The 20,431-nt window shown below is 41.0% G+C and overlaps 1 protein-coding gene across 3 annotated transcripts in view; it reads left to right on the top strand.

The window, feature by feature from the left end:
- The window catches only part of tbc1d22a (TBC1 domain family, member 22a), a 151,057-nt gene that overhangs the window by 77,317 nt on the left and 53,309 nt on the right, over window positions 1-20,431 (top strand). For all 3 annotated transcript variants that reach the window (XM_030045855.1, XM_030045856.1, XM_030045854.1), the window contains one exon: window positions 17,017-17,092. In XM_030045855.1, the coding sequence (XP_029901715.1) occupies window positions 17,017-17,092 (76 nt within the window). The remainder of the gene's footprint in view (window positions 1-17,016; window positions 17,093-20,431) is intronic.

Here is a 20,431-nt window from a genome sequence, read left to right as displayed (position 1 = left end):
TTACTCTCTGTTTCTCTATCACTCACTTTCTCCTTGTCCTTCTTTCATTCTTTTATGCTCTCTGTCTCCCTGTCTCTCTCTCTCTATCTCTGCTAGCTTTGTTTAGTATGCGTCTAGGCTCCTCTAGTCTGGTCTGGTCTGGTCTGGTAGATAAGTGTTGCTCTCCCCACTGCCTTAACTTTAGCTTGACTGCTGATTCCTTTCTAATTAGCGGTGTAGCCTTTCGGTGTGTACCAGGGCCAGTCTCGTACACAAACACACACACACACACACAGCCTGTGGTCAACTTGGCTGATGGTCAACTGAGAATCAGAGGAATCCAGTCACACTTGCAGTGCTGAAACGAACAGTTTATTTTAAAACCAGGCACGTTTTGGCATGTGACCTTCATCGGGGTTATAAGAGACTCATGAATATCATTTATAAACAACCAATAAAATTGTCCAAATGGATAAAGCACACTTCACTCATCAGCCAATAGAGTATCTACCAGGAAAATTTTCTTAAAATGACATACTAGTACTTATGTAATCATAATAAAAGAATGGCAACAACCTGTTTTCACCACTAGCATCTTTATAAAACATGACTTGTCCTCCTTAAAACCTTAACTTAGCTAAACCTCATAAGAACACTGTAATTATGAAATCCTCTCATAACCACTTTGAATCAACTCTTGAGATAGACATTCCTCTTTTTTTTTTTTTTTACCTAAAGAGGCCAGCATTATAGCTATTTGAGAGAGCTTAATCTGTCCAGTACCTATAAAGGAAAATAAGACATTTGATGATTGGATTCATTAAAATGTCTGGCAAGAGGGTTAGTTACATCTACATTTCTCCTGCTAGAGCTCTTATGTTTTCTTATCTGGTCTTTTAGAAAACAGGCTGTTTCACTAATGTATACTTTACCAAATGGGCATCATATAAATAACTCTAAGAATAAACAGAGAGGCTTTTTTCTTTCTTATATTGCTGAGTCAACAAAGCTAGCTTTCATGTGCTAAAAAGGCAGCGTTAATTGAAAGTAAACAAGAAAAAACGAACACTCAGGCATCGCTTTTGAGACATTTATTCATGTATTCTTTCAAATAAAAGTTGTTGAGAACTTGGAAGCTTTGAATAAGTCTAATTGGCTTGCTTTTGCCTGGCAGGACCATTGTTTATAGAATGAAGACAAACTGATAGGGAAATAAGGAAACAGAAATCTGAAGACAGCTGAATCTACGGCCATGGCCACCTTTTCTCAGTCAACAAATTTTTTGAGTTTCTACACACATGTGTTTCTTTGGTTGCTCAGCTCTATAGGTGGTGAATGCACTTTGGTTGCTAGGTGTTAGAGGGTAAGACACATAGTCATCCGTGATCCATGCTAACCGTCGTATCACAATAAAATACACAGATGGACTCTGGCGTGGTCACATGAGCTTTAAACCTGTATGAAATTTGTTGCAGCCCGCATACACAAATGATGAAAACCTATGTGAACGGCAGTGACACTGGGACTGAGAGGTGCTGCTTTACCTCCAGCTGTGAGGCAGGAAAAGATGGCACATGTTTGAATGAATTTGTTTTTTTAACATGCGGCTATTTTGTAGCTCATACCTTGCTAGCAACATTAACTTAACAACTAAAATACAGGGACACACAGGTTTAGTCGTCTCAATTTGCTTTCTTCCATTTTCATACAATATCATGCATTAGCCATAGTTACATAGGTTACATAAGTGACCTTAGTACTTGTAGTGTAAGTGTCTGTGCCTTTGTATATGTCTCTGCACTAGAAAGCTCGCTTGGACTCTTGTTAGTTTCTCTTTGTGAGTGTTGTCTGGGCGACAGTGACGATTTAATGCAGCTGGACAAAGGAAGTGACTTAATGCCAAATTGTTAGTAAGGCCTGTAATGCCAAAAATTTAATAATGCTCTGGCAATGCCAAATATTTAATGGTGCTTTCATGCCATAATTTTAATCATGGTCACGCGCCAGACATCCCTGCTTTTTCCATTAAGAGACAAGTAGAGTTTCCGATGCATGTATTGGTTGTAATGGTAATCATTGTAGCCACACAGGAAATGAACGGTGTAGCTACTATGGGCAGTGCGTGGCAGACAGAAAAGTAAGTGGATTGAATCTGTGAGCATGTGCAGTTTTATTTGTAGCGTTTCTCCTTCTCATTCATCCCTGTGAAGTTGACTGAACATGCTCGTTCCCAGCACTTGCATCCAGTTTTCTAGTATAACCACGGCCTTTTTTGTTCCACCACTTGTTGGTTCACTTGGATAATTGGGATTTCAGCACCTTGGACAAGGGCACAGTCAGTGTTAGTTGTTCAGGGAGGGCATGCTGTTTCTTTTTGTCTCACTCATTCAGTTCCCCCTTTGACAAATCAACTGTTCTTCTGTAAATGTGAGAGTAATGTCTGTAATGCTATTTTTTCTGGGTGTGTTTGAAGGTGGTTGTCTTGTCCTTGATGAAAACCAACTGTGGTTGAAATATACGGGCATTTTGAAACAATACTATTACAATGAAGACTTTTTTCATATGTAGGGCCTAGGTTCTCTATTACGGTACTCTAACAGAATGAAAATAAAAAAAAAAAAAAAAAAAAAAAAGTGCAGTCAGGCTTAGTGCACATCACTGTAGTTGCTTCTGTAGTAGCCTATAACCCCCCACTTAGCGGATGATGGAATTAAGACGTTAATGTATGTCATTCTCTGGGCCACAGAGTAAGTTATTCCTACGGGGATTTCAATTGCAGTGACCCTCATTTTTCACTCTAGCTCAACATCTTGTGTGTACTTTAGTTTTCGTTTCAAAGTGTTAAGGTGGGTGTTGCGGGTTGCCTGCCTCTGAGACAGGAAAGTGCTCATGATTACACATGTTGAGCTTGAAACGGCCACATTGTGACTGACAAATACTGCATAAAATCTGAAATTGCTGTGTGTCACAGAAAAGTAAGAAAAAAGAGGGGAAGCCCTGTAATGCTAAAAGATAGGTTACTATAGGCCTATGGCTATAAAGGCACATCATAGGCTAGGTCTAATAATCATTAATAATAGGTCTGATAATGATTAAATGACGAAAAACAAACAAAAATTGCAAGATTTTTTGCAAGAAACAACACATAGAATGAATGATTCAAAAACAAACACAAACGCTGTCAACACAAATATCCAGATAGCCATAACAATATGATAATGGAATTTTTGTGTATTATATAGTCTGCTGTTTGAAATATTAAATAGCCATATAGCCATTATAGCCATCTGTGCTTGTGTAAATCCACAATGTAATTTAAAATTCATTCAGTGTAAAATGAAAGTCATGCAGGATTTTATAAAATGTGCAGTGAGACTCTGTGTGTTTGTGGTTGTGTGTGTGTGTGTGGAGTTGTGGGGGTGTGTGTGTGAGAGAGAGAAAGAGAGAGACTGCAGTCTGCACTGCTCACATGTTCCATGCGGTGGTTGTTGGTGTGCACTGCAGCTAGTGGTGGTTAAAGAAGCCACCGTGCACTCCCCCCTCCTCTTTTACCGCGGTATTAGTACCGCTTCATGGAACTATTAATGCTGCAGCAGTTGCTCCAGATGAAAGTGGAAACATCTGTAGGGGGTAGGCATGTAGCTTGATGGCACTGTCTGTAGGTCAGTCTCAACGAGCGTTTTTCTTTTTTTACACAACATTACTGACTTTTTATCAGAGGTCAGAGGTCATATGTGGAGTGGAGAGCTAAGGACACAGTCAGCAAAAGAAAAACTGTGTTTTAGCAAAAATAGGAGACCGACTATACCGGCTGTTTGGCGCTGATAGGTATGGGCCTGATGTCACTCATGTCTGTTCAAAGATATACCACAATGTCAGGTGTGCTTGCAGACTGTAACTCCTAACCCTATAAACATGAAAAATACACCAATGCTGCCAGACTTGTCAACACTGAAGATATTTAAAAACAAGTAAATAAGGAGCCATTAAAAAAAGAATAAAGCTACGATAACATAAAAATGGTCTCTTTATCCCTTTTACTAAGTAGACTGGAGCCGGCAAAAACCAAAAAGTCGTTGTCTGATGGAGAGACAGTGTGTAGCTGTGGGTATGCTGCCTTGCAAGCCACTGCAGCCACTCATGATGACTTAAACTATTTTGTGGTCGTGAACCCCATAAATATTACCTATCCATGAACTATTCCTATAGGTTCTGATATTGGAAAATCAGTATTCCTGCCAAAAGGCTGTATGGTGCTGATAGGTATGGCTCCCGTGTCACTGGCGTCTGTGTGACCATGTGTCAACGCAGCTCCTGTCCACATTGTCGTCTGGCACAGGAGAGCAAGTGCTGTATGAGCCAGGTCACCACAGTGGGCCAGTGATCCTAATGTGAAGTCACACAAACAACTACATTGGTCTGTTTTGAAATGAGATCATTAGCTAACACACACGTAGTTTTATAGTCAGTGGAAGCGAAGGTTTCGGCAGTGAAAGGAGTCATAGTCATGAATTAAGGAGAAATGAAAAGATGTGAGTTGCGATAAGTGAAGCAAAAGCTAATATATAATAAAAATTTGTCAGGTGTGCAAAAATGCACTCATTCACATTCATACATATGCACACATACACACACACACACACACACACACACACACACATATTCTTGGAGAGGCTTATTTATTTAATTAATTAATAGATGATTGCTTTGGTGACCCTGATTGAAAGAGAGAGAGACAGAGAGAAGAGAAAGCAAAAGAGAGGAACTGTGTGTGTTTGTGTATTTGTGTGAATGTTGTTGTGCCCATGCTTGTGTGTGTTAGTGACCTTGGCTCCAGACTAATTATGTGCGGCGCACCAGGGAAGCCCTTGTTTCCCCCCTAATGCTTTCTAAACAATCTGACGGAGGCTGAGCGCCTCAGCACCATAATTAGTTGGTGATCCTTGCTCTGACCTCATCCCAACCCCTCTCACATCTGCTATACACAATTACACTTAACTTGGGGGTGGGGGTTAGAGAATGAGAGAGATAGCATGAGTATGAGGTAGAGGGTGAGAGAGAAAGAGAGAGGGAAGGACGGGTTTGATATCCAGAAAGGTTAGTGAGTTTGTACATTTAATTTGATTTCCTCACAGGCTTTTCAATACTTCGTATGTATATTCATTTTTTGTACTTGTTCTCAAAAATATTTTAATGGATAGTGATAATATAATGATAAAATGCTGTGAATTCAATTAGCAGAGGCAAGCTGAGGCCCATCGGTTAAGGAATACAAGCTTGTTCACAAACCACAACCTGGTTTGGAAGTATAGGGCAGTGAAAGTGAATGAGAAGTATTTTCCTATCCCTCCGTGAACTACAGTTGGTATACCCATGATCAAGGCTTTGAGCTTTGAAAACCCAGCAGTAGATGACTATGGGGTTTTCACACTTCATTCTTTTAGGCATATGTGAAAGCTGTTTTCGAGCTCAGTTATGAACCATAAACACAGACTCACGCAGGCAGCTTCCTTGAATACGGGGGCCTGGAGACTGCATCATGCAAACCACTTTGGTCTATTTACAGAGATTTCATCAGTCCGTTTACAGCTCTGACAATGTTGACGAGAAGTATCGCGCAAATAAACGAGGGTTCAGAGGATTTTTTTCATAGTGTGAAACCAAACTGGCCAATTCAGTTTTTTAAAGTGCAATATCACACCAAAGTATCTCGCTACAATGTACAGCAACAGTGAAACAATTAAAGAGCCAAAGGGAGACTATACATAAAAGTTGAAAATAATAATGATAACTAGAAAATGTGCTCACTGGAACAGGGACAGCCACCGTGGAGGTAGATGCAGTATTTGCCTTCACCCAATAGTGTGGTACGTCTCTGTTCCATCAGCTGGTCGGATCTGATATACACACGTTAAAATCAGTTGTATCACATACACAGGTTGTGTTATGTATACATCAACTAGATGGATCTGTGTTCAGCAGAGCAGTCATTCACCTCTGTTCATTTTATTTCATACCATGAAAACCACAGTAAACATTTAAAGTCTTTTGCTAAGAGCTGTGAAATGACAAAAGTGTGATCTGTATGTCATTTCATTTAGTACTAGTTAAATAGTATTTTTACGCTAATAGTTTTAATATGGGAGTCTATGGTTCTTCTGTGTCTCATCCCCCACGTGATGCCAGTTAACCAAACATGGCGCTGAGGTGAGTGAGGCAAATTGCAACACAATCATAGTAGTAGTGTTTCTCCTTGTATCTCTTAGTTGATTGGTGTGAAAATGTACTGAAGTCTTCCTTGGCTCAGGATCAGCCTTTCCACAAAGTTTCATGTAAATACTTTCAAATCATGTTGAGGTATTTTGCTCACAGACAGGCACACAGACTCAGCAATTATATTACCTCCGCCATCTCCTTGACAGAGCTAGTAATAATAACACTAGTCGCGTGGAGAATATAACATGCAACACCAGCAGAAAATGAGGCGATTGAGTATAGCACAGTGAAAAGTGGTGAGTTTTTTTCAAGTGCAAAGAAGAAGTGCAAAAGCTGTTCCTGAGAATCCAGTAATAATGAAAAAAGATGGAAATTGAATGATTAGACAAATCACCGTATATTAAAATTTCCAAGTGCAAAAAATAGCCTCTGTTTGTGCTGGACAGCTCCCTTGTGGGACTGTGTGTGAAATAGGTTTCTCACTTTGCTTTGTTAAATAAGGGTCCTTTGGTTTTTATGCACCTGTCCTGTAAAGGGAGGCCATGTTTAATCATGTGTGACATACCATCACTGAATTAAAAACTGTATCTGAAAACCACTGACCTTACCTAAGAACAGGATGCGTTAGCTCAATATTAATAATTTGATTTCCACAGTAGGGGTTAGTTGCATGCATGTGTGACTAGAGCTGCAACTAAAGATTATTTTCATCATTGATTTATCTAGCGATTATTTTCACGATTAATCAATTCTCTCTTTGGGTCATAACATGTCAGAAAAGGGTGAAAAATGTGATCACAGTTTTCTGCTGCTCCTCAAATCCTTCTTCAGCAGTCCCCAACCCAAAAGTATTTAGTTCACTCTCATAGAGGACTCATAAAGAAGCTTGAATCAGAGAACTACCTGGATAAGAGCAGATTTGGATGATTAAGTTTGGTGCACTGGGAGTTAACTTCTCTTATGTTTTTCAAGAGAAAATACAAGAGAAATGTAAAACAGTGTTGCTGCATCTGGCCCAATGATAGCCAGGGATTGAGAGACTCGTATTTATATGCATGTGTATTTGTCTGTGTGAAAAAAGGCCATTGTCTTGGCTGACATCCATTTGTTTACTTTGGATGCCACCGTAGTCAACTGGGATCTCTCTCTCTCTCTCTCTCTCTCTCTCTCTCTCTCTCTCTCTCTCTCTCTCTCTCTCTCTCTCACACACACACACACACACAATGAATAATTTACACACAATAGTGTCTAGTGTAAGCAGGTGAAGACAGCCATGCCTGTATCCTGACATAACCTCGCAGACATTAAATGTGTATGCATGGTGGTATTTTGTGTGTTTGTGTTTGTGTGTGTGAGCACAACAAAAACAGAATGAAAAACACACCCTCCTACAGTCCATTTACACATCAGACAGACGGCCTACAGTAGCAGCAGCTAGTTTTAACACGATCAACAAACATGGCTCGAGCACCTGAGCTAGTGGGCTGGAAAGGAAGGCGTTGGCTATGCTTGAGTGCACCCTCCACTTATTATCACCGAAATGCAGCCTTCTGTGTCACTGAAGTGCCTTTGAGCAAGTCTCTGAACAGTTTTTTGGTGGCTCGTTCCAGTTCTTTGTGGTTAAAGGTATCAGTTAAATGTGTAAAAATTCAAAACAAAACAAAACAAGCCAACAAAGTAAATTCTAAGGATGGTTACACTTTGAAGACATAACATTAGGGGATAACTTAACAGTCATTGGTCTGTTAAGTTATCCTTATCCTTAATGTTATCCCTGTCTTTCCAACAGCCAGTTAGTCTTGTATTAAATAAGAAAGCCTCTGGCTAATTTGCCTAATTTCACTTGTGAGAATGATTCCTTATCTGCCATTTCTATGAAATTAAATGGAACCCCCCTCTCTGCGAAATACTATGTAGCTGGAGATTTACGGACGTCACATTAATCTCAAACCATGACATATCATTAACATCTGTAATAAAATAGCAAGGCAATGCCTCACTTGGTTGGTCTTTGTCACATTTTACTGGCATAAACTGAAATTGTTCAGAGCTCATGTACTCAAAATGCCTCTTAAATAGTGGATAACATGCACTCTCAGTGCACATCCAGAGTCTCTGTCTTACCTGTCATGCCCACAGAGAGGAAAATGAAGTCAAAAAGTTTAAAAAGTCCATTATTCTGTTAGCACACTCCTGAGGGCTCTCAGTTTTAAAGGCGGTAGATGAAAACTTGCCTTTTATGCTAATTCTGCAGATATGCCTTTTACAGCAGGGGTTCTTAATATATATATTTTTTCCAGCCCTGGACCTAAGTGTGTGAGAAATTTAATCTCAGGCTGAGATCCAAGCTCATTATATTTCATCAGGAGTCTTGACAAATGGGGACCCACCAGAAAAAAGGCCCCTGACCCCATTTTGGTTCGCAACCCGAAGTTTGAGACACTGTGCAACATGAACCAAACCTGTTTGGAAATGATGGTTTCAGCAGCTTTTAAAATTACTTTGAACCCACTCCCTTTACAGGAACAGATTGTAGGAGTAGTTGCTGAGAGTGGGAGGAATACATAGCCTACATACATGCGTGCTGTAGCGATTCTGGGGAATTGTAGATTGAGGGTTGCCAGGTAGGCGGCATGTACCAGACAGTTTTTCCTTTTATCTGTTTTTCATGTCAGCTCTGTCTAGGCTAGTCATGAACCATAAAAATGAGAGTAAACAGATCCACAGTTCAACAAAATGTTTTAGTAGATTCTTTAAAAAAAAACAAAAAAACCCATGACTTTGGCAAAAAAAAAAAGCCACATTGAATTTTCCCAAAACTTCCTTAGTTGAAAACTGAAGAGACTTAAAAGTTATGTTATAAACCTCACACCTTCCAATCAGGCCAGTGTGCATATAACAATGAAATCTTTCTAAAGTGTTGAGTACACTCTTAATTAGTCCTGGGTCCATGCAAAAGGCGTTTTATGTAAGAGTTGGTGGCAGATTTTCCAAATATACCTAAACCCTCCTTACACACTACATACAACTGTGTTGCCTTGATTAGATTGAGAGTGTATGGTGGCTAGTTGGGACAAAGACTGCTCTCATACTTTTTTTTTAAATCAGGCATTTGGATTGTAGCATCTCAAAAAGATATTGCCCCCAAATTTTTGCTCCCGGCTTTTTATTTGTTTATTAGCACTAAATTAAATTTATATGAAATAAACAAGCCTAGAATGGTCAGAGATAACTCCCACACTTGTTGCTCTTGAGCAGCATCTTGCCCCTCCCTTGGAGCACGAGCCGATTGGAGGGTTTCTTTTTATCATCAAGTCAACCGTCTGTCCGTCTGTCTCTAGCTGGCACTGTCTTCCATGGTGCCAGCTAAGAGATGGGGCCTCCCTGGAGTGGTACCAGGGGTCTGAGGACCAGCGTCTAGCAGACGGCAGCCAGACCAAACCAGACGCCATGCCTTGTTCTGGTTTCCCTGAGGGTTTGCTACTGCCACCTTGGGCTGTCACTCAGCTCTTCACAACTCGTCACACATACTCACACACACACACACACACAAACACAGAAGCAGTTATCTACCAGCTGGTGGGCGTGTGTGTGTTTGCGCATGGGTTGTTTGTATGAATGTTTGTTTGTCGGAGTTACCGGATTATAAGCTATAGATATGTTTGTGTGTTTCAGTTCCTTTGTGTCTTTACGTGTGTGCACGTGTCACTTAAGTGTGTGCTGGTGTAACGACATGAAAGTGGGCAATATGCTGTGTAAATACGTATGGATTTGTGAAAATGTGCACATATTTTTGCAGTTGTGCATGTATATATGTGTGTGTGTGTGCATGTTTATGTGTGTGTCTATTGCATGTGTATTGTCACTGAAGTCTAGCCAATGACTGCCTTTGATAGAGCCAAGCAGCAGTCTTCAAGGGGATGGAGCCAAAGGCCACTGCCATTATTTTAGAGCAGCTAGGCCTTTGACACACACACACACCCACACCCCTCGCTTTCTGGCTCTCGCTCGCTGTCTCACACATACACACTCCCCTCCCTCTCCGTGTCTCTGTGTCTCTCTGCCTCTTTCACACACGTACACACAGATTAAGCAGCATCATGTTAGCTTAGCTAGCTTACACGCAGGTCAGTGGAGATGGAAACAGTAACAGCTGCCAGGGGTAAGTGGTGACGATAGAGGCTAAGACTGGGGAATCGCACACATGACAGATGGAGACATTTATAATGGAATAAGATAAAAGGGAGTTTTTTTTTTTTTTTTTTTTTTTTAAGTTGTAACACACTGGTTCCATGGCTTGTTAGCAGAGAGAGAGTTGAGTGACAGGGGGCGGGGTTCCACTCACTAAGGGTTGCTGGTGTAATCACTGGTGGACAAAAGTCTCCATATGTTCATAAACTGGGGACCAGACCCTCTGTAAACACCTACCTGCTTTGTGCTTTGTTTCAGGCCACATTTGCTTTTTTATAATTAACATTTACAGTCAAAGATTGGGCAAGGAGCTATATCCGTTTGTCCACCACACACATTTTCTGAGCCTGTTTGTCGCTGCTTTTTTTGTACAAAACTCTGTCATTTTAAATTCAAATCTGATTGTCCCACCACAGTGCACCCACCAGGCTAGCAAGGCAGTAAACTTCACAAAATCAGACTGATTTTCAACAGGCCAAAAAGTCCCCAACCATAAAGCAGCAAAAAGACAAGACCTACACATTTCTGTATTAGAAAATGTTATACTAATGACTGGACTGCAAACATACCAGGATCAAACAGCAGTGGCATTAAGCGTCCACCTTGTTGAAGTGTCCTAGACTAGTAAGACAGTGATTCTTTTCCACCTTCAGGACTGCTGTTTGCAATAAATAGAATCATTTTATAGCTACCATTGTCTTGTCTCGTCTCGCCCCCTCTGTCTCCTAGCACTAATACCACCTCGCTGTTCTTTATAAGACACTCAGTCATTGCATTGACACTTGTCACTCATACAGTGAAGGCGCGCTCTCACAGACACACACAATAGCAAAACAACAGAAAGAGAGAGCTGGCCTATCCTCCTTTAGCACTGAACAGCCATTATTGTCCGTACCTTATCTCTACCTGTCATCTCTCTCACTTTATCTGTCTCTGCCTTGTACACACACACACACACATAGACACACACACACACACACACACACACACACACACACACACACACACACACACACATACACACATCAGAGGATGACAGATCATTGCCCCATCCTCCCTCCGTCTCTCTACGAGTCTGGGCGTCCATTATTGTCTACCCTTTATCTTGACCTGTCATCTCTCTCTCTCTCTCTCTCTCTCTCTCTCTCTCTCTCTCTCTCTCTCTCTCTCTCTCTCTCTCCTCACACACACACACACACACACACTGCTTTGTTCTGTCGGTTGTGTCCACTTTTGCTGATAGACATCCCGTGCCACAATAGGAAGCAATCTTCTCTCAGGTGAGGAGCCATTGTTGTCTCTAACAGAACGGCCTGAGAGGAGAAGAGGAGCCATTGATTCACCTGACTCAGAGAGAGGGTAATAAAGAAAGAAAGGGGGAGGGAAAGGAGGTGAGAGGGAGGGAGATGATAGGAGGGAGACGAGGCGGTAGAGAAGGAGTGAAGGAGAAAGGTGGAGACACTTTTGACACATCGGGCTGAGAGAGAGAGAACAGGAGCGAATGTGTGTGTTCCCGTTTGTTCGTGTGGGTGAACAAGGGCGGTTCCACCGACTTGGTGGGTCAAATGTGGCGGGTGGACAGATGGTGAGAGAAAAGGAGAACGGATGAATAATGGAGCAAGAGTAGATTTCCTCCTGTTGCCTCAGCTGATCAAAGATCCAACACATCACCCAGAGAGAGAGAGAGAGAGAGAGAGAGACAGAGAGAGAGAGGGAGGGAGAGAGAGGGAGAGAGAGAGAGAGAGGCTCAAGAAGGGCGAAGGATTGAGAAAGTGATCATAAATGTAGGAGGAGGAGGATAGAGAGGAAGAAGAGGAAGGGGAAAGATGCAGAGGGAGGGAGGAGAAAAGAGGGAAAGGAGGGAAGGGAGCAATGAATATTTATGGTTTTATTTTATTTTTATATATTTATATAAATGAGTTAGCAGCAGTATTGACAGCATTTTCTGTAATTTCTGCTGGTTGCTAGTGATTAATCATCATTATCATCAATATTAATTATTATTATTATTATTATCATTATCATTATTATTATTATTATTGTCGTTGTTGCATTTTGTTTTTCCTACCATTGGATTCTGTCACCCCTACTTATATTTTGTCTAAATTTGTCTAAATCATTGTTTTCCAAAAGAAGGCCACATCACAAGGAAATACTTGGGTAAAATATGAAGTCACATAGCGCAGCCCTTTAAGCTACATCGTTACTTTTAAATGGCTGTCACATCAGTGTTAGAAAAATACTAGCGAACTTTTTATGCAATTAGGTAAAACCTCTCTAAATTTAATCCTGCCACATCAGTTTGGTTAAATTATTTGACGCTGTAATCCAGCCACTGCTGCTTAATGGCAGCGAAATCTGGTGCTCCTTTTTGAAGTGTAATTACAAAAGCAGGGATCAAAACCCAGCAGAGCAGCTCCATCTTGATTTATTCAAGCAGATCAGCTGAAGCTTCTCTAACCTCGCTGCAGAGTGCTGATGCTGTTGAGAAAGTCTTGCAAATTTGGTGTCACCAGGCCAAACCAGATCCAAAGCCATTCCAGCACAGAGCACTCAAGTGTAATGGCTTCAGCCCAGACAATTATCCCTCAGGCTGTGTTCACACACAGCTTATTTTGTCAACTGCCACTGTCTGTGTTTATATGGAATCCTATGGGAAGAGACCATTAAACTCTCAGAAAGCAGCTGCTCTAAAAAAGACACCCAAAAAAGCGCTGCCTGCCTCTGGCATTTTTTTCCGCTTTTGAAATATCTTTTCAGAAAACCAACCAGCAACATCAACTTTCTGTCATCTACTGACCAGTCATGAGCAGAACATAACATAACAACCCACCCAACTCTGTAACAGTGGGTCAGCTTCATTTAATTCATTGTTCAAAATGTGTTTATCTGTTTATTTAGGTATTTATGCATTTACTTTTCTTGCCAGCACCTTTTTTGTCTCTGAAAAAGATTGGTCAGAGCTGAGCAAAAAATTATAAGGTGAACACAGTTATACATCAGTTCTCCCTAAATAAATAAATAAAAATTGAAGTTGAAATGTTACAATGATCTAGAGAGTAAATATCAACTTGCATATTGTCATATAAAGATTAAAAGGATTGTAAACAGGAAAAAAAAAAAAAAAAAAGGTGGTCATAACCTTTCTATTAAAAACGGATTGCCACTGAACGACATGGCTGGCCAACAAAAACAATCTGCCTCCATTGCCACTCAGACAGAAGGTCACATCTCGCTGTCATGTGAAAAAAATAAAGATATGAAGTGAAATGCAAGGACATCATAGATGTTTGCCTACCTGACATCACGACTAACATACCGATGTTTCTTCTATTCACCGAGAGAAAAGCTCAAGGAGCTGTTAGGGGGAATGGGTAATAATATACAAAAAGAAAGAAGAATAGAGATGGAGAAAGTGTGGCACTAGAGAAGGGAAGAGAGAAAGAGGGAGGGAGGGAGAAAGGGAATAAAAATAGAAGGAGAAAGACAGGAGGGGAGAGCGAGTAAGAGAGCGAGATAGATGAAGGGAACATGAAAGAGAAAAGGTGTACGAGGACAGATAAAGTGTCATTGGAAGGATTCCAGAGAGAAATTAAAATTGAGAGACCAAGCTACACCAGCTGATGTGAACGAGAGAGAGAGAGAGGGAGAAAGAGAGAAATTAAAAATACATCCTAATGATACATTTTTATGGAAATTGCGTATTTTTCATCATCTCTACAAGATTGCTAAACCCTGTCAAGGCGGCTAATAATGAGTTGGGTTTTAACAAATCAACGCTCGAGACATAAACAGTAAATATATCCATTTGGAGGAAAAATTGCTATTCGGAATTGCTTATTGAGTATTTCAGAAGAGGTGATTTTATTTTATAAAAACTCAAATGCTTTCTAACAAGCATGCAAAAACATGTGTTAATACATGAGCAGAATAGCAAAGGACAAATGCATTTTTTTTTTTCCCAACATTAGTGTCACTGTGAAAGGGATTTGCTTTTGGTGCTCTGTAAAGAAACATCCAACAAACAAAGCAAAACAGGAAGAGGTAAAGGGGTTGCTAGAGAAGGAAGAGCAAGCAAAGAAAAAGAAAAAAGAAATACAGGAATATGGGAAGGGAGGACTAGGAGGCCAGCGAGAGAGAGAGAGAGAGAGAGAGAGAGAGACAGTGACAGTTGATTAAAATATAATGCAGATGTAATTAGTTGTGCTGCCCTTACACTCTTCACACATAACCACATAAAGACACCCACTGGAAGAGGGTGATGGAGAGAGAGTAAGATTGTGAAAGTAGCAAAAAAAAAAATAATAAAAATGACTGGAGGTGGAGCGGCAGAGGGATTTGGACACGAGGGAGAAAGAGAGGAGATGAAGGAAAGACGAGGGAAATGAAATTAATGAGGAAAGGAAGGATAAGGGCTGCTAGAAGAAGGAGTATGGGGAAAAGCATGGCGTGACGAGGAAAGAAAAATCTGAATACTGAGCGAGATCGGAAGAAGAGAGGGAACGGGAAGAAAAGGTAAAGAACCGCTTAGAGTCGAGGGAGGGAGGGGTCCAAGGAGCGAGAGATGCAGAAGATGGAGGGATAGAGAATAAAGAGAAATAAGAGGATGCGGTTTCTACCCTGCCAGCCACCGATGGATTCAAGACACACACACACACACACACACACACACACACACACACACACACACAGATGAACAAACGAATGCACAGTGCTCAGTTCTGCTGAGCCTGAAGGACAACTGGAGCTGTTTATTGCTACATGATTTTTCTCTCTCTTTCCTCCACTCTCCCTCTCTTTCCTTCTCTCTCCTCCGTGCGCCTCTCCTCTCTCTTTCTCTCTCTCTCTCCCTCTCTCTCTCTCTCTCTCTTTCCATCTGTTGGATAGTTTGCCACCTCAGCTGTTCTGTAGTCACTCTGAAATGACCCCTCAAGGAAACTGAATATTGGTGTCTGTGCACGTACACGTAGACACAAACAGCTCATTTGGTTTTCGCACACAGTTTGTTTCCCACAAGTACAACCGTCACTGCCTACCCCTGTGGTCACATTCAGCCTCAGTTATTGTCTGCATATGAAAAGGTTTAACAGCACCTTAATTTATATGATCTTAAATGAGTTCTTGAATGGTTAAGTAAAGTCTTTTGAGCCTCAAATCACATGTCCCTAGAAATGTTAAATGCTCTTATGTTTTTATATCTGCTGACACATCTTTTTTTTTGGGGGGGGTTTCATACAAAGTTAAGTTTTCTGATTACCTGCAGACATTTATTTAGTTGATTTTTTTTTTTTTTTTTAATAAGTGCGCTGCAGACAGAATGCAGATCTACTTAAGCAAACAAAGATAAAGAAGACGATGTTGGTGTTAAATATTCATTTCAGGAGGTTCGGGGATTTTCTGTCTCATTTGTTGTTATTAAATTGTATTAAATCAGATGCAAAAATCAACAACAGCATAATATCAGTGTTGTACATCGCCTGTTGGTTGCCCTGCTCCATAAATATCGGCATCTATCGGCCACTGTTACACGCAGCATGATGTTTGATATTACGTCAGTATTCCTAAAACTAATGACATGAAAACAATTCATTAAAACATAAAAAAAGACATTGTGTATTTAAAAAAAAAAACAAACAAAACAAAAAAACGATCCTCCTAATGAGCCACCTGAGCTCTCCGCTGTTTATACTGTGTACCAGCATGCATTAGTCAGAGCCGAGCTGATGTAACTACTTGAAGGGGACATTAATGAGACGCAGATGTCACCCGTCAGCTCTTAGGAATGTTTTATTGTGTTTCCACTTCAGCCCCATTTCAGAGCTAACCTGTTATTTTCTTCGAGCCAGGTTCGCACTCAGCGCTTTTCTTTGTCCTCAAAGGGAGGCCATCGACAAGTTGTTTTCTGATGCCAGTGTTAGTTACTCATCCTATTTTCTCTATTTACTCTATTTTTTGCTTTAAAAAAAAAAAAGATGAGTTAGGCTTTGTGTGAGGTGTGAAATGGGCCTGGTAAACACTTCAAAACCGTAATGGCTACTACACCTTTTTCTGGAAATGAATCGTCAAAAGCGAAAATGGGGAATTTCAAACCTTTTGAGTATCTCCTGTGATACACTGACTTCATGCCGAGTGTCTGCAAAATATCAAATGCAAAGCGAATTGCGTTAGTTTTCCTCAACAAAAGATCAATTTTGCGGTGTCTAAGAAATTACAGAGGCTGCATGAAATATTATCGCTATAATGAAATATCCATTCCATCACTCCTTAGCTTGTACTTTTGTTTCCCTTTCCTGGCACTTCTTTCTTTTGTAGTCATGTTCATCAGAATATTATATGTACTGTGGCTTTGACCTTTGACTCCTTACAATGGTTTGTTTGCAGTGATAGAAAAACATGATTTGAAGATTTTTCTGTTGCTGTATTCTCTCTAGGTCACTCTGCCAGCAGAATGCTTAAAATGTTAAAAATCGCACACTCACACACACAAAAAAATCAACATGTAAAGTGTCCTCAGCTGAACCCTGCATCGGTTTGGCTTTGTGTCTCAGATAGATCAACTGTTTGAAGTGTTTTCCCTCTTTTAGACAGAGCCTAACGTCCATATTGACTGTACGTTTTTCTCCTCCATAGGACAACTATACGTTTGCCCAGCCAGGCATCCAGAGGAAAGTCAAGGCCCTGGAGGAGCTGGTCAGCAGGATTGATGGTGAGACATCTGCCTTGGCTCCATCCATCCATCTATCCATCCATCCATAAAATGCTTTCTGCTCACAGCTCTGCCTTCTCTGTTTGATTCCCCCTTTACTTTCCATTAGTTTTTCCTGTTGCCTCTGCTCTTACCTCAGTCTCTCTCTTCTCTCCTCCTCTCTCCTCTTCTCTCCACCTACTTCTTTCTTTTCTCCTTTATCTCCCTCTCTCTCTCACACACACACACAAACACACATATTCACCATCTTGATCCTCAGCAGGACAGTCATGCTCCACCATATCCCAGGCCCTGAGGCCCTGGTAGCTGGTTGTTCGCATTCACCTTCAAGGCAATGTCTCCTTTTCCCGTTCTCTAGTTAATGATCTGCTGTGATGGCTCCCTCCATTCCCTCCTACAAACTCCATATTTATTATTTATTTATTCATTTCACTTCTGCAACCAAGCGTGGTTATATTTAGCCAGCGAATATGTATGTGGGCAGAGGGGAAAGGTTACGGAGGGAAGCCAGTGGGTGGTCGGGTGAAACTCATAGAGCAAATGAATGTCGTAAATGTACTGGTGACTTCTCTTCTGCCAGGCAGTGGGATAAATAATGAACTAACTAAAAAAAAAAAAAAAAAAAAAAACGGACAACCTCCATAGCATTTGCTAAAATGCACAGTTACAGCTGACATGACTCAAGCTACTTGGCTGAGTTGTGGAGGTTTTTTGCAACTTTGCCTAAACATGCATCTGCTAAAAACTTCAACTTTAACTCGAGTTTGAACTTTGGCGTTTTGCAAGTGTAGGGCCACGTTTGTCTCCACGCCTCAGTGCTTTGAGGGTTTTCCATTTGCATGACACTGCAGTCATGGATAATTTTCCTTCCACTTGCCTGTCTGACAAACATGTACAAGTTGGTAATTATTTGTGTGGCACAAAATGCTGCCGAGTGCTGGAAGTTTCACTGGAAGCTCATTATTTGTATGGCACAAATCATGAGCTTTTACTCACACACAAACATACACCAGAGTATTTGATTGAAACACAGAGGCATGGACATATGACACCCGTATACACACCCAGAGCTGAGCACATTTTAATAAGAGAGAGAGACACATGTGACACACACACACAGACACACACACACACACACACACAAAAACCCATAGTGTTAATTAGCACCACCACTTCTCCCTGTGTCCCTTCTTTTCCTTTTTAAAGACCATAAATGTGTTAATTACATCTGGTTTCTGCTATGTTTGACTTCCCTCCATACCCAGCCCAGCCTGTGTCATTTAAAACGCGGGTGGCGTTTGCAGCGGCCCACAATGCATTGTGCCGAACAAGGTCTTATCAAACTGGGCCTTTGTACGACGGTCATGTTCTCTGCTAACCTTGGTACTGTCCGACTATCCTGTCACCCGCTCTGTCAGCCAAAAGGGAGGGGAAGACTCGCTCGCTGCATTCAAATGGCAGAAGAGAAAGAGTGAGAGTGTGTATATATGCATTCGTGCATGCGCGCGCGTGTGTGTGAGAGAGAGAGACAGAGAGAATATCTGAGAGAGAGGGAGAGCAAGAAAGAGTTTTCATGTATATGCATGTGTTTGTGTGTTTTGGTGTGTCTCTGAAAAATTACACTTGGGGATAGAAGTATGTGTATGAGAGTGTGTGTTGCTGTGTGTGTGTGTGTGTGTGTGTGTCTACTAGAGTGAGAAATGGTATCTGTCTGTGTGTGAGGCAGGGACATGCAGGCATTGTGTGTCTGTGTGTGTGTGGAAAATAAGAATGAAGGAAAGAATGTATGGACGGATAGAAGGAGGGAGGAAGGGAAGGAAGAAAAAAATTCACCGCTTTGAAATACACCTTGACAGTGACTCGGCATTTTAACTACAGTATTATTCAATCAGTGCTCTGTCATCATAGCTGGCTGTCCATATTACAGTGTGATATTACCACCTCTAAAGAGATCACCGATATTTTCTATCTAACGTTACAGGCTTGGTTTTCGCTTCGCTGTCGACGCAGCATCTGCTGTGGGAACAATGACCTCATAAGCTGTCATCGCTTAGAGTATTACCTACCATTTTTAAACTGCTGCACTGATCAAATACTGTGTTTTCCAGAGTGTGTGCATTTGAAAGAGGACACAGGCTTGTCTTTCACAACAGACAGGGATGAGGGCAGCTGGGAGAGAGACACTGATAGCGCTTATTTTCTGCTGATACCAATTCTAGTGTGCAGAGTATTTTGTCACATATTGACACATATGACACATATTTTGTCATATGTGTCAATATGGGCCAAAATGATTGTGGGGGGAAAAAAAATCTCAATGTATGTAGCTCAGCAGCGTGCCGTTAGTTAATGTTATCTGGGCCTTGCACTTTGGTTTCACTTTCAGTTTCACTTGCAGAAAGAAGTCTTCACAAAGGTAGTTTAGTCAGTGTTTCCCTACCGTGGCGGCCCACCATGGTGAGACACATTTTTTCTGTTTTATCAAATTAACCATAGGCTATTTCTGCAAAGATATCAAAGAGACAAGCCAGGTTATGAACAGAGCAAGAGCAGCAGAGCCGTGCCGCTGCCTGTGGTTTTTCTGTAGTATTTCTGCAGTCATTCAGCAGCATCATGCTGTTGAAAATATTCTCCCAGATCATGCTTGGCTCAAGAAAACAGTTGTGGGGGAAACAGTGTTAAGTCAGTAGTACACAGTGGTGAATCACCAGCTACAGCTTTTCCTCGAGTAAAAGCATGGGAAAGTTACTGTAGCAACATAGTAGAGAAATAGCTGTCAAACCAAAATGCAGTCATGGTGCCGAAAACACATATCTACTGTGGTATTCTTTGCAGTTTGTTTTTCACCTGAAGAGCAACAGCTGCCTGTAAGTGTGTGGAGGCAGCAAGCCCAAGCTGAAAAAGCAGAGAAAATCTGCATCTGGCATACAGTATGTGTTATTAGTTGTATAATGTCTTTTATGATATGTTTGTTTTTTTGTTTGTTTTTCTATGTTGAAAAAAAGTATTTGTATTCCTAAGAAGTCACTTAATAATAAGATCACTTTACAAAAGCATACAGAGTTAAAGGTGCACTGTGCAAAATGCCAAGTGTTAATTTAAGTGAGGACTCTCCAGGCTCATCTGACCAAAAAAAAAAAAAAAAAAGAAGCAAGCATGTAATTTATCAGGGAGTCAGGCTGATGTTTGGAAACATGTAGAGCCACCACCAACCACCAAATTACATGCATAATGTTTTATGTCAGTTAACTTTAAACTTTCTCTTTTAGATTGATCTTTGTCAGTTTTGCATTGTGCACCTTTAAAGTGACACTCAGTCTTTGAGGGTGTTGAGAGCTC

This window comes from Myripristis murdjan, chromosome 23 (assembly GCF_902150065.1).
Source record: "Myripristis murdjan chromosome 23, fMyrMur1.1, whole genome shotgun sequence".
In the NCBI taxonomy this organism is placed as follows: Eukaryota; Metazoa; Chordata; class Actinopteri; order Holocentriformes; family Holocentridae; genus Myripristis; species Myripristis murdjan.
This window is presented reverse-complemented; position numbering and strand designations above follow the sequence as displayed.